Source organism: Clarias gariepinus, chromosome 15 (assembly GCF_024256425.1).
Source record: "Clarias gariepinus isolate MV-2021 ecotype Netherlands chromosome 15, CGAR_prim_01v2, whole genome shotgun sequence".
Lineage (NCBI taxonomy): Eukaryota > Metazoa > Chordata > Actinopteri > Siluriformes > Clariidae > Clarias > Clarias gariepinus.
The window spans coordinates 8,387,779-8,411,683 of NC_071114.1; the positions used below are offsets into that span (position 1 = coordinate 8,387,779).

General features: G+C 40.1%; 2 protein-coding genes across 4 annotated transcripts; one reads left to right on the forward strand and one right to left on the reverse strand.

The window, feature by feature from the left end:
- Positions 1 to 2: 2 nt before the first annotated feature.
- rbb4l (retinoblastoma binding protein 4, like) lies at positions 3 to 12,330 on the forward strand. 3 transcript variants are annotated; one of them, XM_053513924.1, is made up of 14 exons: positions 3 to 184; positions 546 to 580; positions 703 to 756; positions 3,777 to 3,921; positions 4,141 to 4,286; positions 5,548 to 5,721; positions 7,011 to 7,126; positions 7,240 to 7,400; positions 8,931 to 9,057; positions 9,240 to 9,317; positions 11,256 to 11,332; positions 11,471 to 11,528; positions 11,624 to 11,734; positions 11,839 to 12,330. In XM_053513924.1, the coding sequence occupies exons 3-14, from the start codon at positions 729 to 731 to the stop codon at positions 11,905 to 11,907; spliced, it is 1,290 nt and encodes a 429-aa protein (XP_053369899.1). In that variant the 5' UTR covers positions 3 to 184; positions 546 to 580; positions 703 to 728; the 3' UTR covers positions 11,908 to 12,330. The 3 variants fall into 3 exon arrangements, with proteins under 3 accessions (XP_053369899.1, XP_053369897.1, XP_053369898.1); XM_053513922.1 differs by lacking the exon at positions 546 to 580; XM_053513923.1 differs by lacking the exons at positions 546 to 580; positions 703 to 756.
- Positions 12,331 to 12,599: 269 nt separating this feature from the next.
- On the reverse strand, positions 12,600 to 22,520 carry txlng (taxilin gamma). Its single transcript, XM_053513921.1, has 9 exons — positions 22,450 to 22,520; positions 18,734 to 18,983; positions 18,365 to 18,456; positions 18,068 to 18,238; positions 17,787 to 17,981; positions 16,905 to 17,024; positions 16,118 to 16,285; positions 15,869 to 15,964; positions 12,600 to 15,504 (listed from the first exon to the last, which is right to left on the reverse strand). The coding sequence occupies exons 1-9, from the start codon at positions 22,498 to 22,500 to the stop codon at positions 15,184 to 15,186; spliced, it is 1,464 nt and encodes a 487-aa protein (XP_053369896.1). The 5' UTR covers positions 22,501 to 22,520; the 3' UTR covers positions 12,600 to 15,183.
- Between the last annotated feature and the right edge of the window lie 1,385 nt (positions 22,521 to 23,905).

The following is a 23,905-nucleotide window of genomic DNA, read 5'->3' on the forward strand; positions in this document are numbered from 1 at the left end:
TCGTGTATGCCGCGCGTGCGCGTTCGTTCTTGAGCGCATCGGATGAAAGAATCCGGGAAAGTTTAGTCACGTTAGAGGGATATATTTCATTTAATGAGTGGTTTAACGTCAGCCATTGTTTAAAGACTGTGTTTCTCTGAATTTCGGTTTTGCTGGATGCTCTCAGAAATGGCGGACAAAGAAGGTAAGGTTTGCGCGCGCGCTTTGTTTCCGTCCTGCGTTAATGGCTAACTAGCTAGGTCGCTAACTTACATTTTGGCGGCGAGATTTTAATTTTAGGTTTTCTTTATGTTGTATTTTAGGATTCACTGTATCAACCTAACTCCGTAGTGTATTGAATCAGTTATGAAATACGGGTGAATATGATATGAGTGTATATACAGTTTTTTTTGTATGTTTTTGTTAGTGGCGCCTAAACCAGCTCATAGCCCGTTAGCATGAAGCATGAATAGTGAGAGACACTTAATGTTCGCGTTACCGTGGAGACTGGCGTTAAGGAATTATTATACATAATAAATATAACATATTTCCTGTGGTGTATTTAGGGTGACCAAGTGTCCCACTTTGCGTTGTTTGGACTGTAAGTTTGACTTTTTAACTGGTTGACTAAATTGTTGTATTTTTTTTTAGTTGGAAATAAATAAACGGTTTGTTTTAAAAGCAATATGAACATATAAATGCGTTATTTTACCCGCCCGGCAGAGAGCAGAGGAGAAAAGAAAGAAGATATGAAGAGGAGAGGAGAAAAGAAAGAAGGTATGAAGAGGAAAAGTGGTAAAGAGGATAGGAGGGGAAAAGACTGAGGAGGAGAAAGAGCAGATGAGAGGAAAAAAAAATTCAAGAGCTTCATAAAGAGAGAGAGAGAGATCGAATGAGTGAGGGGGAGAAGGAGAGTAAAGAGGTGAGGATAAAAGGGGGATTGAAGAGGTGAGGAGGAGAGAGCGCGCAGAGGTGAGGAGGAGAGAGCGCGCGCAGAGGTGAGGCGGAGAGAGAGCGAGGAGAGAGAGCGCGGAGAGAGAGCGAGGAGAGAGAGCGCGGAGAGAGAGCGCGGAGAGGTGAGGGGAGGAGAGAGAGCGCGGAGAGGTGAGGGGAGGAGAGAGAGCGCGGAGAGGTGAGGGGAGGAGAGAGAGCGCGGAGAGGTGAGGGGAGGAGAGAGAGCGCGGAGAGGTGAGGGGAGGAGAGAGAGCGCGGAGAGGTGAGGGGAGGAGAGAGAGCGCGGAGAGGTGAGGGGAGGAGAGAGAGCGCGGAGAGGTGAGGGGAGGAGAGAGAGCGCGGAGAGGTGAGGGGAGGAGAGAGAGCGCGGAGAGGTGAGGGGAAGAGGAGAGAGAGCGCGGAGAGGTGAGGGGAAGAGGAGAGAGCGCGGAGAGGTGAGGGGAAGAGGAGAGAGCGCGGAGAGGTGAGGGGAAGAGGAGAGAGCGCGGAGAGGTGAGGGGAAGAGGGGAGAGCGCGGAGAGGTGAGGGGAAGAGGGGAGAGCGCGGAGAGGTGAGGGAAAGAGGAGAGAGCGCGGAGAGGTGAGGGGAAGAGGAGAGAGCGCGGAGAGGTGAGGGAAAGAGGGGAGAGCGCGGAGAGGTGAGGGGAAGAGGGGAGAGCGCGGAGAGGTGAGGGGAAGAGGGGAGAGCGCGGAGAGGTGAGGGGAAGAGGGGAGAGCGCGGAGAGGTGAGGGGAAGAGGAGAGAGCGCGGAGAGGTGAGAGTGGAAGAGGAGAGAGCGCGGAGAGGTGAGAGTGGAAGAGGAGAGAATGGAAGAGGAGAGAGTGGAAGAAGAGAGAGAGGGGAGAGCGCGGAGAGAGGGGAAGAGGAGAGAGGGGAGAGTGCGGAGAGAGGGGAAGGGGAGAGCGCGGAGAGAGGGGAAGAGGAGAGAGAGGGGAAGAGGAGAGAGAGAGGGGAGAGCGCGGAGAGAGGGGAAGAGGAGAGAGCGCGGAGAGGTGAGGGGAAGAGGAGAGAGCGCGGAGAGGAGAGAGCGCGGAGAGGAGAGAGCGCGGAGAGGTGAGAGTGGAAGAGGAGAGAGTGGAAGAGGAGAGAGTGGAAGAGGAGAGAGTGGAAGAGGAGAGAGTGGAAGAGGAGAGAGTGGAAGAGGAGAGAGTGGAAGAAGAGAGAGAGGGGAGAGTGGAAGAGGAGAGAGAGGGGAGAGTGGAAGAAGAGAGAGAGGGGAGAGCGCGGAGAGAGGGGAAGAGGAGAGAGAGGGGAGAGCGCGGAGAGAGGGGAAGAGGAGAGAGAGGGGAAGAGGAGAGAGAGGGGAGAGCGCGGAGAGAGTGGAAGAGGAGAGAGTGGAAGAGGGGAGAGTGGAAGAAGAGAGAGAGGGGAGAGCGCGGAGAGAGAGGGGAAGAGGAGAGAGGGGAAGAGGAGAGAGAGGGGAAGAGGAGAGAGAGGGGAAGAGGAGAGAGAGGGGAAGAGGAGAGAGAGGGGAAGAGGAGAGAGAGGGAAGAGGAGAGAGAGGGAAGAGTGGAAGAAGAGAGAGAGGGGAGAGCGCGGAGAGAGGGGAGAGCGCGGAGAGAGGGGAAGAGGGGAGAGAGGGGAAGAGGGGAGAGCGCGGAGAGAGGGGAAGAGGAGAGAGAGGGGAGAGCGCGGAGAGAGGGGAAGAGGAGAGAGAGGGGAGAGCGCGGAGAGAGGGGAAGAGGAGAGAGAGGGGAGAGGGCGGAGAGGAGAGAGGGCGGAGAGGAGAGAGGGCGGAGAGGAGAGGGGAGAGCGCGGAGAGGCGAGGGGAAGAGGAGAGAGAGCGCAAGAGGAGAGAGAGCGCAAGAGGAGAGAGCGGGAAGAGGCGAGGGGAAGAGGCGAGAGCGGGAAGAGGCGAGGGGAAGAGGCGAGAGCGGGAAGAGGAGAGAGCGGGAAGAGGAGAGAGCGCGAAAAGGCGAGGGGAAGAGGAGAGAGCGCGAAGAGGCGAGGGGAAGAGGAGAGAGCGCGAAGAGGTGAGGGGAAGAGGAGAGAGCGCGAAGAGGGGAAGAAGGGAGAGCAGTGGTGAGGGGGGAAGGAGAGAGGAGTGGTGAGGAGCAGTAATGGCAAAAAATAAGAGAAAAGGGGAAGATCTGAGGAGGATGAAGAAAATCTGAGGAGAGAGTGAATGAAAGAGCAGAGGTCAGGTGGAGAGATCAGAAAAGGCAATCATCAAAAGGTGGGGACAGCCATCAAGTAAACTGCATCATCCCGAGAAACTGTAAACCAGATTTACACTGTACAATATTCAGGCTGATTTAGTTGCCATAGACACACTAACACATTAGTGGACAAGGACAGTCTTTGGTCATGAGTTGAGAGCAGTCGTCTTCATTGTCACATAATGAAACATGCTTTCCAACAACTGATTTAATGCCAACTTTACCAAAGAGACCTGATGACAAATAAAAAAAAGTAACTTAAATATTGCACTGACACAAAAACTGATGCTGTGAATTAATTATCTAGTTAATGTAGCTTGGATCTCTAATTTAATTAGATCAAATAATGTGGTCTAGCCAGATTTAATTATTAAACGGATGTTTTACCATTAGCCTTATTAGGCTCTGTGAAAGTTTTATTAAATATGGAGAAATATGGACAAATATCTTTAATAATGGTAGATCTACACTTTTTTGATGAAAAGGAATAAAACCATCTATGAAGTGTGTTTTACATTCAGGGCTGGTAATTCATAATAATGGAAATCATAGCGATGAGCATTTATGCACATCATTATAGTGCAGTGTATACTTGGTATATGTTTGATAGATGATAGAAATTTCAATATAGTCTGGATGTGGCTACAGTGCTCTGCGTTGATGTGGTTTTCTTTTCCCCTTCTAGTATATGATGATGCTGTAGAAGAGCGGGTAATAAATGAAGAATACAAAATATGGAAGAAAAACACTCCTTTTCTGTACGACCTTGTCATGACACACGCTCTCGAATGGCCAAGTCTAACAGTGCAGTGGCTGCCTGATGTAAACAGGTAAAAGGCACACTTTTAACCAGTGTAGCGGTTATGACCAGTTCTGTTTTACATGTGCATAGTTTTATTCTAGATATTTGCAATAACATTTTAACATTGTGGAAGGGTGCATTGAAGTAGCAAAGGCGTGCATAGACGTGCGGGTTAGAATTCTCACACTCGATTCTTCTTGAGTTTCCAAAGACTATGAACGTTATTCATGCTTAATCTCTCGATTAGACCGGAGGGAAAGGATTATGCAGTTCACAGACTGGTGTTGGGAACACACACTTCAGATGAGCAAAACCACCTGGTCATTGCCAGTGTTCAGATTCCGAACGACGACGCTCAGTTTGACGCTTCTCACTACGACAGCGAAAAAGGAGGTTTGTCTTAGACAAGTCATAATTTTTGTCATTTATCATTACATCATGACATAATGACAGTTTTTACTGTGAATTAAACAACCAAAAAGCTCCTAAATACATGTTTGGTTGTGTTAGGCAATATTCTAATTTATAATTTTTTCATAATGAAATTATTGCTTGATTAAATATTGATTTTTGTCTTGTCTTTGTGTTTTTTCAGCAGGTACGTTCACTCCTAAATATTGGGCGTAAATTGGAGGTTCGGTAACTGAAGGATCTAAAACAAACTGGAAAATAAATCGCCTCTGGTGGTATCATTGATGAATGTCTTGATGTAAAAATGGAACAAATGCCCTTGTTTAATATTTTTTCTTAAACAATGTACATAATTTGTTTTTGTTTGTTTGGTAAATATATTTTATATACATATACGTGTGTGAGTCTAAAATCCACACTCCAGTTATATTAAAACTCACGTTGGCCGCACTGTCTTATCAATGCTTTTTGATTTGTGCAAAAGAAGAGCAGTGATTAGGTTTTTTTTTAAAAATGTGATCTGGGTACCTCATGTTGAAACAACTCACAGAAGAGCATAAAAAAGAAGCGTTTCAATATCTGCAAACAAAATTTGGACCAATATTTTAAGGAAGTTAAATGTTTCTTTTAAAAAGATTAATCACAACGAGTCTGAGAGTAAATGGCCGAGTACGGAATGAAAACATTCTCAATTACTGAGATGCTTATTGAAGAGCTAAAGCCTAAACTTAACAGGTTAAATTTGGTTTGCTACAGAGGATTGCTATCTGAGTGATCTTGCACTACAACGCACCTCTGCACACTTCTGCCCACACTGTCGACACTCTGCAAAAACATTTTGAGGCGTGAAAGCATCCTCCCTATAGTCCTGATCTCTCTCCATCAGACTTTCACTTGTTTGGTCCCCTAAAAACAGCCCTACGAGCACGAAGATTCCCATCTGAAGTAAAGACAGCGGTGCATTCATGGTTCGAAGCTCAGCCTAAAAGATTTTTTTTATGATGGAATATGAATGCTTGTTGACAGATGGACAAAGTGTATTGAAAAATTTATTAATTATATAATTATAATATAATCTAATCATATATATTTGTCTTTTCCTAAAGGTTTAAAAAAAAATCTGCACCCATAGTACGAATATTTTTTCATTCACTGTTGTATATTTGATGACTTCTGGTTAGGATGAAACATTTACCACTTACCATATTTCTCTTTCTTTTTCTCTCTCTCTTTTTATTTCTAGAGTTTGGAGGCTTTGGTTCTGTGAGTGGAAAGATTGAGATCGAGATAAAGATTAATCACGAGGGTGAGGTGAACCGGGCGAGGTACATGCCGCAGAACCCCTGCATAATCGCCACAAAGACACCCACATCTGATGTGCTGGTCTTTGACTACACTAAACACCCAACCAAACCAGGTGGATGAATGTTTTGTACCGTTTACCCCACCATAGTTTTCTTTTTCTTCCAGTTGAAGTACGTGCCTTTTGTTTAAAAAAGAATATATATTAAAAAATCAATCTGCAAATTGCCAGAAAAAAAATATTATAATATGAAGAATTGTGTAATTAAAGAGGCTCAAATATTTGAACAAGTGGTGTTTAAAATAAGTAAATTATACTTCTTTCTTCTGACTAGCTACTAGGAATGTAACGGTATTGTAAATACCGCCGTACCGCAAAAAAATAAATTTTCCCGATAATACCATGGTCACATGGCCCATGTGCTGAATGAGTATTTGAGAACACTCACCTCATTCACTCACTTATTCAGACAGAGACCGGATTTTTTTCCTAGTAAGTGGGTTTTAAATCGGATGTGCGCATTACTGGATCTGTAGCGACAACAGACCGCAAAGGATAATGGATTTATGACCAGGTTATTAGGTAGCGGGAACTACAATTCTCATCAGCCCAGACGTGGCCATTATCCTTTGCGGTCTGTTGTCGCTACAGATCCAGTAATGCACACATCCGATTTAAAACCCGCTTACTCCGTAATGCTTAATTACTCTTTCCATCTCTTTTCCTTCGCCGCTAATAGCAGCACCCGCCATTTCCGCATTACTGGATCTGTAGCGACAACAGACCACAAAGGATGATGGCCACGCCTGGGCTGATGGGATTTGTAGTTCCCGCTACCTTCCGTTCACTCCATTCGCCTAAGCAAACTTTTCTTAGAAGACCTATCGTTTTATTAAGTCATTTCGGTTTCTCTCTGAAAAGAAACGAGATAAGGAAAAAAAATCCGGTCTCTGTCTGAATAAGTGAGTGAATGAGGTGAGTGTTCTTACATACTCATTCAGCACATGGGCCAGCTGTAAAAAGTAGGCTGCTATTTTTATTTTTTCTGAGTTTTCAAGAATACTAAATTTAAACTTTATTTTTTTTACAAGGTTTAATAATTTTTTTCTATTAAAATTGAAAAGTTGAAGTTCCTGTTCAAAGTTTACAGATAGATGGCTAATTTGAATGCCATTGGTATGTTTAGTGTTCATGTATACTGTTTAATAAACAATTCTGGCACTTTTTTCAAGTATCTTTATTAGTTTGGTTTTTTTCTTTTAAATGATTCAATAAATACCGTATCGTACCATTCATACCGAGGTATTACCGTACCGTGAAGTTTTGACACCGTTACATCCCTACTAGCTACTGTTGGGTCATTTTTAATTTTAAATATTATTTTTTTTGCTCATCATCTGTAGACCCCAGCGGTGAGTGCAGTCCAGACCTAAGACTCAGAGGTCATCAGAAGGAGGGCTATGGTCTTTCCTGGAATCCCAACTTGAGTGGAAACTTACTCAGCGCATCAGATGATCATGTGAGTTCTGAATCTTTTGAGAACACCTTTTGGTAAAGCTCAGCTTAGCTCAGTTAAATGGAACGAGCATCTTTTTTTTTTTTTTTTTTTTTTTTCCTTTCTCCCCCTTATAGACGATCTGTCTGTGGGACATCAGTGGGGCTCCAAAGGAAGGGAAGATTTTAGATGCCAAGACCATCTTCACAGGCCACACAGCCGTAGTGGAGGACGTGTCCTGGCACCTTCTGCACGAGTCGCTTTTCGGCTCTGTGGCCGACGACCAGAAACTTATGATGTGAGTACAGCTTATCAGATTTCACTTAAACATTTACTGTAAATACTGTATTATGTCATGTGACTTACCTTAAACTTTACAGAAAGGTAAGCTGGTCAGCTTTAACTTGTCTAATCTTCAATCTTCTAAAATGCTTTGGCTTTACTGCTTTATTTTGACATCCCCGTATCAAAAATTAGTTTGAACAGATTTTTAATTTATAATTTCTACGTGGAAACAGTCATAGCATTTTAAATAGCAGTTCTGTAACATCACTTTAGCATTAAAAGTAAGATCATGAGAGCATTATATTTGCACATGTTGAATGAAGGTTTTCAGTAGTTTGCAATGCAGACTGATGTCCTTCTCACATTTCATTAGCAACAAATCATGTTGACAAACTGGAATAAAAGCATTTTACAAGAAGAATAAAAACATCTTCTCTAAGGACTATGGTTCTTTGGCACACCCTGAAATATGAATCTGCATCTTTCTGGTCAGCAACACAATACCTGAATAGTGCTACATATAAAGTGTGCTGTGCCTGAATAAAAACACACCTTCATTGCAATAGTTAGTGGTGATCACTATTATCATCTCACAGGCTCATTATTCTTTTCTCCTTTTTTTCCCTGTACAAAACGTTGGTGTGTAACTAGTCCCATACTTTTTGTCATAAAGGTATCAAATTGTGCGGTTTATTCATGAATGAGCTGCTGTCACTTTCCTAAGAGGTGGGTGGTAAATTGCCTCGGCCCCAAAAAGTCCCATAGACTTAACATGAAGACAAATTTTAACAGGTTCTAGCGCAGAGCAACACCTTCTTAGCAATCTTAAATTTACCTTATTTGAAGAGGTTTGCAAGCTGTGTCAGAACATACCCTGCAGGAGGGTATATGATGTATCCCTGGAGAACAAGGCGTGCCCAGATTTGCCCCATTGACACATAATGGTAGTATCTGTAGGAACTGTGGATACCACTGTTGTAGAGACAGGTGGGAGGACTCATTTAAGTCAGACAACCAACCAGTCTTTCGCGTTCATTGTGATAGTCATTAGCCACACCCCTTAGCAACATCATTAGCATGTTGCTAGCATGATGTTAACAATATTGGCAAGTTGCTAGCATGACGTCAAGATAATTAGCATGTTGCTAATATGATGCCAACAATAGAAGCATGTTGCTAGCATGACTTCAAGATGATAAGCATGTTGCTAGCATGATGATTAGCATGATGCCAACAATATTAGCATGTTGCTAGCATCACCGTTAGCATGTCACTAGCATGACTCCAATGTTTTTTTATGGCAAGCACCACTCACATATACTTCTGAAAATTTAGTTATTTTAGCAACACTGATTTCAATGAAGTTGAAGTTTTTCTAAGAATACCAACATAGATAAGAGGAAGCATTGCAAAATCGATTACCCACATTTTATTGGACCTGAATGTCAAATTGATGGTGTAAAGAAAACTAATTCATTAATACAGTTATTGAACGTCTATATTTAGGATGATCTAATGAGATATCGCTTCTTATTTTAAACAGCTGGGACACAAGATCCAACAACACGTCTAAGCCTAGTCATTCAGTGGACGCTCACACTGCTGAAGTCAACTGCTTGTCCTTCAATCCCTATAGCGAGTTCATCCTAGCCACTGGCTCTGCAGATAAGGTTTCTACAACACACACACACACAAGCTTTGTCATATTTTACTCTAGATTATATACATAGTTCTCTTTTCAATCAAACGTTTAAAACATTTTGTGTTCTTCCCCCTCCCGGGGGGAAAACACCTGATTCATATGCAAATGCTTGTAGTCCTTAAATATAGACATTGGTGTTTATTTTTACAGACTGTGGCTCTGTGGGATCTGCGCAACCTGAAGCTGAAGCTTCACTCTTTTGAATCACACAAGGATGAAATATTCCAGGTAATGTTTCTTTCTCTGTCACCCACAGACAGACACCCCATCTTGTACGAAATAGAGGTATACATTTTGGCCTTTTCATAGATTCAAATACTTGGAAGACAGAATAAAAAGGTTATTTTTTTAACACCAGAATTGACTGAAAGCAAAGAAGAAGAAAAAAAGGCAAATCAGGTCCTGCCCAGAAAACACAAATTCGTCAGTTATGTTGCTGAACAGTTATAAATGCATGCAGTTATTTGGATTTGGATTAATATGGATATTTGTCCATATTTTCCCCATCCGGTAAACATAATGATGTACCATATACAGTGCATCCAGCACATTACTTTTTCCACATTTTATGTTACAGCCTTATGCTACAATGGATTAAATTCATTTTTTCCCCTCAGAATTCTACACACAACACCCCATAATGACAACATGAAAAAAGTTTACTTAAGATTTTTGCGCATTTAAAAAAAAAAAAATTGAGAAAGCACATGTACATAAGTGTTCACAGCGTTTGCAAAATTGAGCTCAGGCGCATCCTGTTTCCCCTAATCATCCTTTAGATGTTTCTGCAGGTTAATTCGAGTCCACTTGTGGTAAATTTAGTTGATTTAGACATGATTTGGAAAGGCACACACCTGTCTATATAAGGTCCCACAGTTGACAGTTCATGTCAGAGCACAAACCAAGCATGAACTCAAAGGAATCGTCTGTAGACCTCCGAGGCAGGGTTGTCTCGAGGTTCAAATTTGGGAAAGGTTACAAAAAAATTCGTATTTCGTAAGTAGAAGTTCGAAACCACCAGGACTCTTCCTAGAGTGGCCAGCCATCTAAACTGAGCGATTGGGGGAAAGAGTCTAAGTCAGGGTGGTGACTGAGGGAGGTAAATGAAGGCATAATGCAGATTGAGATTTATAGAAGACTTCAAGCACAGTAAGGCTGAGATTCTTAGCTGCAGTAAAAAATCTGAATGGTGCAAACGTATTAAAGAGGGCTGTTAATAATGATCCTGGCCAAGGCGTCTTGAAGCCCACTGCAGCCGTTCACACGAATATTTAGCATCTAATTAATTTAAAAATTGACGAATAACTTTAACTGTAAACTGTAAACATGCATTCATTTACCAACACCACTTGCACATTACAGAAACTCGTCTAAAAATTATTGCAACAGTCCTGACCTCGCTCCAAGCCATTCCCATATGTTTGGTACATTAAAGGAGTTCCATAAGGGGTTTACTCTGGTGTACTGAGAAAACTCTACCTTGATGGTATCAAGCATTAGTGAAACTGATATTAGTGTAGCAGGGAATTACATAGAGAACTAAAGGAGGGTTTTACTCCCATAACTCTTGAGAGTTCTGTTATTTTGCACAATCAAAAGTCCTGACTTGAACGCCCCTTGTATATACAGTATGAATTTTGCCTTCTTGAGCCATATTTATCCATATGCCGTATGAATTTCTTTATATTTTAAACAAGCCAGAGGTAATGGGTTCAAAGTAAAACTCGGAGAGCATATGAAGTAGCACTGTTAATGAGTGTGACTTCCCACTTTCCTTAAAAAGTGTTACTTGAACACATACCTGCAAGGAAAATCTAATCGACTTGTGTAACAAAAGATAGCAGTGCTAGTACTAGCTCTACTTAGACCCATATAACTATAAATATGACCAGGTAAGACAGACACGCAGAAACGCAACACATTCAACAAATGTTGAACAGCCTTGCAAAAGAGGAAAAAAGGGCCCTTTTTTCTGTGCGTATAGCTTGCTTTGCTTGCATCAGTTTCTCTTTAAATAATTCACTCAGATGAACAGAGAACTGTGTGCCCTTTGAAGCTAGTTCACCTGGTAATCAACTATAAACAGCACTCATGGGTGGATATGTATGACTGACAGGAGTCTAGGTGTGTGTATGTCATGGCACTGTGAAAAATTTCTTGCTGCAGGTTCAGTGGTCTCCTCATAACGAGACTATCCTGGCATCCAGTGGAACAGACCGGCGACTCAATGTCTGGGACCTGAGGTGAGGCAAACACTCTTCTGTGTGGTTTTGAATGGAGATATTTGTTATGCCAGATGTTCAGTCTTTCCAACATCCCTTACCGCCATCCTGAGACTATGATCACAGTCCTTAATGTAATTTGGTTTGACATGCCTGCAGTAAAATTGGAGAGGAGCAGTCTGCTGAGGATGCTGAAGATGGACCTCCAGAACTTCTGGTAAATCAATAGCACAAGCTGATTTATTTAAACTTCTCATGCAGGTTTTTTTTGTGTTGTGTGTGTGAGCTTTAAACTTGTGTATTGTGTGACAGTTTATTCATGGTGGCCACACAGCAAAGATCTCAGATTTCTCATGGAATCCCAACGAGCCCTGGGTGATCTGCTCTGTATCTGAAGATAACATCATGCAAGTCTGGCAAATGGTCAGTTCTGATTTTTATTGTGAAATCCTCCTCTGAACGTTTTTTTAATTAATTTTTTTACGAGGTCTACTTTAAGAAATTTTACCACTTGTTCCTCTTTTCAGGCTGAAAACATCTACAATGACGAGGAGCCGGACACCCCTGCCTCAGAGCTGGAGAGTCAGGCCTCATAACAGCTTCTACCATATAATAGCAAGGGTGTTTTTTTTTGTTTTGTTTTTTCCATTATTACTCTGGTTGTCTTTCATTACTAAGACTCATCTGTTCACAATCACTTGTAATGGGTCAGGTTTAAGGAGCTCATCCAGTGGCCAAAATCCTATTAAACCAGTCTCTCGACTCCTCTTTACCCTTTCCTTGAATATGACTTGTTAATTTTTGTCCGCTCTTTAAACAATTGATGTGTCAAATGTTTCTTAAAAGGCAGAAGTCATGTTTGATGGATCACCATGAGGCGTAATGCGGGAGAATGTTCTGACAGATGGCTCTGAAAAAAGGCCAATGCACGATCGAAAGCAAGGAGTTTATAATCCTTTGTACTTTTTGTGCATAAACCTGATGTCACTTGCAATAAAACTTTTGTAATGCCTTTTAAATGGTTGATCATTTTGTATTCCTAAACCAGGTACTTGTACTAGTGATTCATTTACAGAATATTACACAACATAAGAGCGATCCTAAACACGGCGGTATCTTTTTGGAAACACGTTCTACATTTAACGTTAGTGTTTTCTATTCTGTATTCTAGTCTCTCATTTGGTAAATGTCAGTCTTTTGGCATGCATTTTTCATTCTGCCCACATGTGGAGTACATTAGATCAGCTGAAATAAAAGTAGAAAAATTAATCCATGAGGAGAAACAGAAAAATCTACAAAACATTTTATTGAAAAAAAGCAAGACATGGCTACAATAGCATTAGGTCAGAGGGACATAGATTTGGTTAAGGGAGAGGGGAAAAAAATGTTCATAGCAATTGCTGCCTTTAGCCTCTTTCACAGTTAGTTTTGCCTGTGGAGGTAGATTTCTTGCATAACCTGAGAATCAAACTGGGGCAACAGCAAAGAATACAGACAAGAGTAGTACCAAAACAGCGATTACAACCCAAACCTTACTGCATACTGGGTTCATTAGAACACAGGAGAGAAGACAAAGTCACATGTCGATAACACGTGATAAATTATCTTGATAATAAAAAACATTTAAAATGTAAGACAGCTTCAAGCGAGGAGATCAGTCAGTGGTGCAATGAAGCCGTTTCTAAACTGACAGATGTACAGGTTCAGCAGATTTTTATTTATTTTAGCAGAACATCACTTATTTTTGTCATAGATTAAGTAACCCACATTTTTCCTTTTTCCCAGTTCACTAATGTAAATAAAATGTTAAAATAACACTTTTTCAGTTAACATGATGTTTGCTGACAAAAATGACTAATACACGAATGTCTCTGCACATATCAAATAATTGTGGAATGTTACTTCTGGTGGCTCGACACGGACCTGAGGGGATGTCCTACACCACCCTGTTTTCCCGTTTAGCAATTGTGAAATTAGACAGAGCAAAGCCTTATGTGCCACATTAAGTTTGCATAATTTTAACATCCATGGGACTTTGAGATAGTTAACAACAGCCACATGGGTCACAGCTACTTAAAGATTAGTTTTATTTTTTTCGGTTACACATTCATTAGTTCCTGTGAAGTAGAAAAATTGTCAAGGCCTCTTTCAAACTTCTTAAGACGTAAATAAACTTCCCGGTTCGAATGGAAAGCTGCTGTAGAGCAAGTGCACTGCATGACTAAAGACAGCAATTTGCACATGGGGAATGTCGTAAAGTTTAAAAACAAATAAAAATTATTAACAAATCTAACATGTTTTTTTGAGAACAAATTTGAGAGACATTAAACAAACATTAAATGTCATTCAAGTCACAATAACATGGTCTATTAAATTCAAACGATGTAGGTCTTATGCCACTGTATGAAAGCTTTAGTAGACTGGTTGGGTGTTTAAAGTGTTCGCAAACTAATCAAGCTTAAAAGTTGTCAGGATTAGTTTCTCAATTTGAGTAATTATTTATAATAATTTTTAGTACTATATCTGCCTCACTTGTAGGGCATATGACATCATAGGTTTCCAAAGTAATAAGATTTGTCATGAATAAAAAGCCTCCCATGTTTGGTTCACTTTCACTTTTCATCATCAATGTCAAGTTTGAAAAAGAAAAGCTTTTTATTGTACCTTGGTGCACACATGATGCTAGATGTTAAAGTAAATAGTCTCTGTGTGATTTTCAATGTACAAGGGGCTTTCAAGTCAAACCAGGACCTGATAAAAACCTTTCATCACTGAGATTTACACAAGACTTAAAAGCACAGTACGGTGAGACAATGAGGCAAATGTTTTAAAGAAGTCCTGTGATGTCTGTGGATGATGATCACGGGCACGAGAGCCGCATCGGTCTGTGGGAACTGTACACACATTCATTCAACATCACTAATAGGTACTGACGTGATGTGAAGCAGGCAGTCCGATTGTGGCTTCGGTTTACTGAGAAACTCTGGGATAAGTGCATTTAGTGTAGAAGGGGATTATAGAGGAAATAAAGGGAGTTTTACTTTCCAAAATTTATGTTACTCTGCAAAAAAGTAAAAGTTCCAGTTTGACTTGATCATCCCTTGTATACCAACCGGTCACATTTTAACTGTATTAGGAGAACTCAACCTGCAGACAAATTTGTGAATGGGTGTGCAGACGCGGACTAAACTGTGTCTCCCGACATTTCACCTACTGTATTTAAAGCAGCCTTGTTAGGTCAAGCTAGCCCTTAATTTCAAGTCTACCATGTTTAAAAGAAAAGATATAGGCAGTAAAGTCTGAGAGATGAATAAGAACTGTAGTATTAAGATCTGTGAGATCGGTCAGTTTATGTTTAAATGGAAGAACGAAAAACCTGTTTTTTCACTAGAAGTAAACTGTCTAGTTTGAAGAAACCTGATGATCATTCCGTTCATGAATGCCCTGCAACTGCACTGTTAATTCGATACAGTTGATTAGTTAACTAATTGATATTTTGAAATAACTCCGATCTTTATATGCATCTGAAGCCATTTATTTCAGTCCTAAAAAGCCAGATCTGAAAGCTACATTTTATCATAAAAAAAAAAAAAAAAAAAAAGATCAGAGCACAGACTAGCAAAAAATGAGTAAACTAAAGAAAGAATTAAGCATGAAACGCTAAAGCTGTAGTCACTGTCGGACCACATAACTGTTTCCTAGGAAAAAACACGTGGTAGAAAAGCGAGTAAAAAGTGCTCGTCACAAAGCCAACCACCGATGTACAGAGCTGTATTAATATACTAATAATGTTTTTAGTTTTATTTATTAACTATTACACAAAAATATATACCTCCACAAAAAAAAAAAAAAAAAAAAAAAAGGTCCCTGGCTCAGTCGTCATTAATATGCTCTCTGCTTCTTGATTCCTCCATTTGCGGTTGCAGTGCCAACCTCTCTGTCTCCGGGGCCAAACACTCCATTTCTCCTTCTACCTCTCCATCCATGCCTACATTCGAAGGTGGGCTAAACACATTCCCTGGCTGGGGGTCTGGAGGCCCCGTCCCCTCCTCTTCAGGATCCTTTGCTGGGCCCTGGAGGGCTCCTAGTTTTTGGCTCAGATCGTTGCGTTCCCTCTGCAGGGCTCTGCACAGCTTCTCCAGACGTTCCAGTTTCCCTTGGAGAGCCTTGTACTGCTTGTCACGCACAGTTTTCTTAAAAAATGGAAGAAAGTAGAAATCATAATCAGATTACTTAAACATTACACTATTCTATTCACTGACTCAACTTTAAACTAGTGATCATGATGTAGGGTGTGCTTCAACTCTGCACAGGTAAAAAACAGAGCTGGAATTTTTTTTTACAAAAACGTCATCGTTCTGTCGTGTTTACTAAAACAAAAGGTAATCCATCCATGTCAAATTTGACAACCCGATGTACAGTATGCACGTCTCACTGTTTACATTTTATACATCACATGCTGCTTTGGGATTTCCAGACAGCGCCTACATAAAACCCTGGTGGTGCTCTACAGGCGTAACGTACTTGACCTAACTACAACGTCCAGCATGTTCTTACCTCCTCAGCCATCTGCAGTAAGGTCTGGTTGTTTGTCTCCCATTTGGTCCTCCAAAGAGTGGTCTCCTTCTCAAGCTTCTTGATTTTCTTTGTCATCTGTGGATAATAAAGAATCGCACAGAAGGAAGACGAGTCAGTAATGAACCGCTGTTCGATTTGTGTGAAATAAAATGCATTAAGAAAAAAAAAATATATATATATATATATATATATATATATATATATATATATATAAATACAACAACGCACCTTCTCCATCTCCTGTCTAAACGAGGTGAACACTTCGTTGCTCTTAGCAAGAGTCGTCTGAAACTCTTCGAATTTGTCCATGTAAAGTGTGAGCTGCTGCTTCAGCTGAAGCTCCTGCTCCTTCATCAACTCACATTTATGCCTGGATTCTGTTGCATCTTTCAGAAGCTAAAGAATGAACAGACATGAGGTATTTCCGTTATTACACAAGCTCAGCTTTCTTGCAGTTCCACAAATTTGCAAACCCTAGATACAGTCAGGACAATAATTGTTGGCACAAAAGCAAAGGGTTAAAGGCTCCAGTGTATGATGAACATCACTGCATTTACAATGGTTGAGTCACAAATGATTAATCTCTCCAGTCCCTCCAGGATCCTAGACTATTTTCTTTATGTTCAGGTTTTTGACAGGGTTTGGCCCAGGGAAATACCAAAACACATGATTCCAGTTTAAGCACCCTGGCAGAAGCAACCAAGTTTCACGCAAAAACTCCTTCTCTGAGTTTTAGCGTGAAACTTGGAAGAAGAAAAAAGTGGAGTAAAAACGGCTCTACAAAAAAATTAATTTTATTGTAAATTATTTACTGACAATGTGGTGGAAGATTTGGAGCCTGGGTGACCTAAAATGAGTTGGAGATTTAGAGAAGTTGTTTCCTCGCTAATCATTCTTTTTCTGGGGCGGGTATGGGGCAAAATGTACTTTTAAAGTACATGTAAAGAAAAAATATATACTTGTCTCTTTCTCAGTTCATACTTAAAAACCACTGGCTCTTGATTGAGTTACTCACAAGTTCTCGCTCTCTCTGCTGCTTCTCCTCCACCTCTCTCATCAGCTCGGCCGTCCTCTGAAGATTTGCATCGACCAGCTGCTGTTGAAGCTCCTTGTGCTTGAACACCTTGTCAATGTGCTGAAAAGAAACGTTACATACAGATCTGCATAAAAAAAAAACCAAAAAAAACGCTGATAAGTACAATATGTAAAATCTTATGGTGTCACAGAAAGTGGATTTGGTTTTGAAAGATTCCTCCTAAATACTGATAAAAACTGTTCAGACTTAAGTGACTACTAAAATATGTTTCTAAACTCTCCAGACATGATCTTTCAGTCGAAATGAGACAGAATGTCTATGTATATTCACTTGCTTTGTGTGCCTTTCAGATGTGTATAATCCTGTGAGCAAGACAACAATGTAGTTCTTACAAGGGGGGTTCAGTTTAACAACAGAACAAAATTATGAGAGTAAAAGAACTAACTTTATTTCTCTATATAATCTGCTACTACACTAATGCACTTAGAAAAGGTTTAATGCCATAATCACAGCCATGATGGAACTGCCTGCTTTACGTCTGAAATGCTGGCCTTTCAGGAACTCCTTTACTGATCCAAACATGTGGAAATGACTAGAAGCGATGTCAGGACTGTACGGAGGATGTGGAAATGCTTGGAGTCTTCATCTATGAGAAATTTCATCACAAGTCCTGGTTTGACCTGAACTCTAAAGAAAAAAAAAAAAGTACGCCCCGCATACTATAAATTCCTGACATTCCTAATGATTAATCTCCTCAATAAGCTCCTCATATTTCTCTCTATGTCCTAGAATGGACTGCTAATTAATCAATCATTTTTTGAAGACATAGGAGGCTGACTGTTTGTTTAGGACGTCCCTCACCTCCTCCCGCAGCTCGTACTGCTCGATGAGCTTCTTGAGCTTCTCAGCCAGCTCCATGTTCTCCTGCCTCAGCTTGGTGTTGTGGGCGTTGTGCTGCTCCATCTGCGTTTCGATCTCATTGAGAGTCATCTGGAAATGAAGCATGGCCTCCTTACGCCTCTCTTCGTATTCCCTGAACCGCTGTGCGTTCTCCTCCTAACAAATAAAAACAGGGAAGGTGTAGACCACTAATTTCACAAGTGCTTGCCATTAATGAGCCAGTACGAGGAATGATCTATAACCTTCAGGGTCTTATTGTGCCGTTGTAGTTCCCTGCAGAGGCTTTCCAGCTTGCTGCGAGCCAGAACAGCCTTGCTGTGTTCACTCTGGAGATGGATCTTCTCTTTGAGGACCTGCGTCTGCTTCTTCTGCAACACCTTCACTTGTTTCTGCATGTTGCGGCTCTCTTCTAGCTGTCAATCAAAAAAAGAAAAAAAGATTATGTTTCTAATAGATCTTATGCAAAACTTTGTCTATTGCAGTATGTCACATACAGTAGGTAGACCGCATGACTAGCTCTAAAAGCTACAGGTACTTACCAGGTCAGCATACTTTTTGCAAAGAGCTGCAAGTTTCTCCTCTGGAGTGGCTAAAGTGTGAAGGGCTTGCATCAGTAACAGCACCTCTTTCCCTGCATGCATGTAAAAAAATAAAATTAAATAAAATTAATTAATAAAAAAAAAAGTAAGTGAGGTATTTAATGGCCATCATCATGATTAATGTTCACTTCAGTTTGAAATCTGAAATGTTCACAGCAGTCACCTGCTTACTAGGCTGTCAGACGTCTAATCAGGAAACAAGCAAATCTAGCCACTTCCTTTTGATCTAGAATTAACTCTACTGTCTTGTCGAGGCTCAGAAACTGATCAACCTAAACAGTGGTACTGCTTTCTGATGACGGCACTCACCAAACATATTTTGGTCCTTGTTCTGATCTCCAGTTGAGTCCAGCTCTCCTTCAAGTGCGTCGATCCGGCAATCTTCTCTCCCAGGTGTCTCTCCCCTGACCTCTTCGTTGCGGCAGGCGTTGAGGAGTCCTCCAAACTCCTCTTGAGACGGGGTGACGCTACCTGGAGGGGAACTGCTTCCCTCCACAAGACCACGTGTGGCTGCCTCCAGTCCACATACACTAGCAGTTTCCATCATGCTTGCTCCGTACTGTCAGAAAAAGAAGAAGAAAAAAAAAAAAAAAAAACCCACACACAAGCTTGTAAGAATGATTTGGTTCACTGCCTAGGATTATGCTGAACTGTTTGATTTGCAAATGACATTTTTTTAAACATGTAAATCATGCCTGCACTGACCGTGAAAAAGTCTACTACTGTGCACTGTAATAACACATTTATTTATCCACTGTCTAGACTCGACTGTCCCATTTGTAAAGGATGTATAGGCTATTGTTTAGTGTTATGTATAGTCTATACTGTCTGCTGCTGTTTCATGTTAAATATAGCACAGCATCCTGGAGGAACTAGATTTCATTCCCCATTCTGCGTAACTGTGATGAGAAGTAATCGTTTTTTTCCGTTTTTGTGGCTGGGTACCTGAGTTTTGCCTAATCCTATACATCCTCTTAGCATAGTTTGAAATAAGCGTTCACATTGAGATTTTATTTTTTTAATTTTAAGATTTTGACAATAGAAGAACTCTACATGCCTTGCTTTAAGGTATTTTAAAGATACACTACATTCACTTTATTGAAGACGGTAAAAGATACTTAAGGTACAATGGTGCAGTTCATTATATTTTCCTATAAGGTTGCACAGTGGTTTGGTTTTAAAGGTTCCATTTAAAATTGCACTAATATGACCATGACACAAAACCATGAGATTGGTTTGTGGTTCTTCCACAAACTTCCACAAAAACAAATCACAGCGCACACTTGTAAACAATGTCACTGCACGCTGCATTATTACAAGGGGCGTTCAAGTCAAACTGGGACTTGTGCTGTAATTTATTGTATTGCAGAGTTCTGTGCTTGAAGTGTCCTGTAAATGTCAATCAGTTTTATTCTTTCATTTAAAATAAATTTCAGCACAAGTCCTGAAATCCGTCGATTTGCAAGAATCAGGTGTTCCATTCACTGTAGTTCCTTGAAGGCGAGCATATCAGACATGAAGCAGGGCAAGCAGTCTGATCATGGCTCCAAAAGAAAACACTTTATTTAAGCACTAGTGAAACACTGGAATAAGTGCATCAGTGTAGCAGGGGATTTATATAGAGAAATAAAGGTAGTTTTTGGCCTCATAACTGTGTTCTCTTATTCTTCCAAAATAAACAAGTCCCAGTTTGACTCGAACACCCCTTTACTGGAACAAAGTGCCTCAAAACTGTTCTAAATAACAATAAACCCATGCCCACAAAGAGCGCTCCAGGAACACACAATGTACCAAGTTTTGAGGAACTCTAATGTCCTGCACAAAGCCCTGACCTTAATCACATGTCCCAGAGGAGCGGAGGAGGTTATAACAACAGTAAAGAGAAAACTAAATCAGGAACATTTGTGTGTGATGGTCTGGTATCTACAAACTTTTAAGAATATAAATGTACTACAGGACAAATCAATCAACACACTAATTTTTATCCCAAACTTAGTTTTTAGGAAGAGGACATTAATACAAGTTTTCATTGTTGAATAAAGCAGTATTTACTTAAGAGTCGTAATTATTTAAAAAACATTTCTTTTTACATTTATATTGAAATTAAATGTAACAAACCGATCTATCGGTCAGCGACCAAAATTGATTGAATTTCAGTTCGATTGGCCACTATAAGCCCATCAGCCACAGATATAAACGATTCAGTATCGAGCGCAGAAGCTTCAGTGTGGCGCAACAAAAACACATATCTATGGCATTTCATTATCAAAAATCGCACACGCTAAAAGCCTCGGATCTGTCTTTTTTTTTTGTTTATCTCTGTGAGCAAATTAGTCTTAAACCCAACCATTAAGCAAGCTTACACAAGTCTCAAAACACTGTGAGTGCTAATTTGTTGAAAATCGCATGTTAGAAGCTGCATGCACCCACTCAACCTGCACACTCACTCTCGAGTTGACTTCTGAGACTTTGGAGGCACAAGGAGATAAAATGTCACCGATCCTTTAAAATCCTACAGGTGGTGCACTCTGAACTCTTTACACATTTTCATCCAGTTTAGTAAAAATTTATGATATGCTACATTTGTTTAAAAGTAATAATTATGTCGAAGGACAGAAATTCATGGTGCTCAGTAAGAGAAAGCTTTTTTATTAATTTTGTTTAAAGTTAACGTAAAACTCTTGTATTTGAAGTTTGTTTGTATTGTTCAACTGCTGCCCTTTATTTAGTCTTTTTTTTTTCATTTAAAGTTTAAAATTGCAAGAAAAATCAAGGTAAAATGTAATATCGAATTAAAATATTTATAAAAAATAGCAATTTTAATCAAATGGGCATCTGGGTATCGTAATAACATCGTATCTGTAGGTGACTGGTAATTCCCATATCTAGTATACATGTTTTCATTTTTAAGGAAGAAGTGTATGCCATTTTTCGTACAGGTGCAGAAAAAAACTCTGAAACAGATTTCCTTTAACAATGGATACAGTTACACTACAAGTTATTAGATTTTATTACTGGAGTGTGTAACATATGTAACATATACACAGTATGTAACAATGTGAGGCCTTTGAACGACATGCTGGACTGGAGAAGAACCACGTGCTGTACAGTAACACCAAGAGCCGCCACATGGGAACACGTGCAACAAAACAAACAAAAAACAGTCATGACAAAAAGTTATAATAAACAGAAGATAAAAACGACACCTTTATCAAGAGCTCGTTGTGTTTTACTCACACTAACACGACATGACTATTACTACTGTACTACTTTACTGTACGCACGTGCGCCTTGTTACTCTTTACTCACACTACTGACATCTACATCAGTGAGCACAAAGGGACAAACTGAAAGCTTTAAATAAAACACTTTCACCAACAGCTTCCAACTATACAGATATTATTTATTAGTGTCTACATTATTATTATTGTTGTTGCTTGAACGCTGGAAGGTTCACAAACTTTTGCCTTGTGATTAAACCCACACTTATGCTGTAAAACATTACCTATGAAATAAATGATTAGTCTTTTAAAACCATCCCGAGTCAGCATGCGAGTTAACACAAGTTAAAACACTTTCAGAGCTCGGAAACTTTGCGACAAACAAATCAGGACCTCGGCTAGTTATTAGCTAGCATGTTAAAACAGATGCGTAGCTATCGAATATAACCACTCAAGTTTAATTAAAAGAAAAAAGAAAAACCAACGTATTGTTTCCCACAATATATAAATAATACGCAGCCGTCACATAAAGTACAGGTTCATTAAAAAAAACAATAAATAAATAAACTCGAACCCATTCATGTTTGGTTCTGCTAGCCCAGTTAGCTTAGCTACTTCCTCCGTAAACACTGTGTGTAACACCCGTGGTGTGATGAACCACTGGACACATCCATACACCTAGTCTCTTCAGCCTGGGCTTTCCCGAAAACAACAGGGAATTACTATATTAACAGAAGCCAAGATCACACATTTATGACTGTATTCATCGCCCAGAAGGTTATAATACCACAGCGCCGGTGTTACCTGAAGGCTTTCGGTGTTTAAATCGACCCTGGCGCCTGAACAAGTCGCCATGTTGTGACGAAACACCGAGCAGGAAAATAAAAGCGCCAAGAGCTTCACTGCAACAGGTTCAACTTTATTCAGTGCACACACACACACACACACACACAAGCGCTCCTGCTCTCTTTGTCTGTCTTTCCTAAACACACACTCGCGGTTTTGTTAGTTATATGTACTGTATGGTCAAACAGTAAAATAACAAAACGACAAAGTTGTGTCAGTCATACAGCTTGTTTGAATGAAATACAAACGCTTTTTTGCCACAAAAGTGCTGTTTGAAGCAAAGCATAAAAAAGTAGTATCTGATGCACATTAAGTTTTTTATCTTTTATCATTTATGAGATATGTTATATCTAATATATTAGGAATGAAAATCATCAGTCACATCTCGATACGATATTACTACGATACTTCATTGCCGATTCTAATAATATTGCAGTTCTATAAGTAACACGATTTTATAAATTCCCGATTCGATATTACATTTCTCCCCGAATTTGTTACAATTTTAAACCTTAAGTTTAAAAGTTTAATGATTAATTAAATACCGCCAGTCCCTTATAATATTAGTTTTCTCACATAAAAACCAATTGCAGCATTTAATCGATACAAAACTACTGCAATTCAAATACAAGTTTAATATTTAACTGAGCAGCATTGTATCTGTCATCCAGCATAATTATTATTTCTAAACAAACGTAGAAAATATCACACCTACTACAGGGAATGAAAATGTTTAAATAGTTAAGAATCCACCATCTGTAGGATTATAAAGAAACCACAGTGTTTTACCGCCTCAAATGCCTCCAAAGTCTCAAAACTCAACTCGACAGTGAGTATGCGGGTCGAGTGGCCGCGAGCATGTGCGGCTACTAACTCGATTTTCAACTCATGGTGTTTTGAGATTGATGTAAGTGTGTGTAATGAGTGGCTTTGAGACTAGTTCGTCAGTTTGTAGAAAAAGGTAGATCGAAGGCTTTTAACATGCACAAGACTTAATAATGTAACTCCATAAAAACACATTTCTGTTGCACCACTCAGAAGTTTCTGCACTCAGTACAGAATAATTTGCATCTGATGCTGATTGGCTGATTATCAATCATGGCCAATCAAACTGAAAACTAGGCAATTCTGGTCACTGGCTGATTGATTGGTTTATCTTTATTATAAATGTAAAAATTATTTTTTTAATCGATTTTGGAGTCAGTGTAGACTCACGATTCTTTTCTGAATCGATTTTGCCCTATCTCTACTGTATTTTATCACTGTTTCACTGTTCCAGGTTTTCTCCATTTGCGAATAATGGCTTTCACTGTGGTTCGCTTGAGTCCCAAAACCTAAAATGGCTCTGTAAAACATTCCAGAATGATACATGTCAATTACTGTGTTTCTCATCTGTTTTTGAATTTTTTTTAGA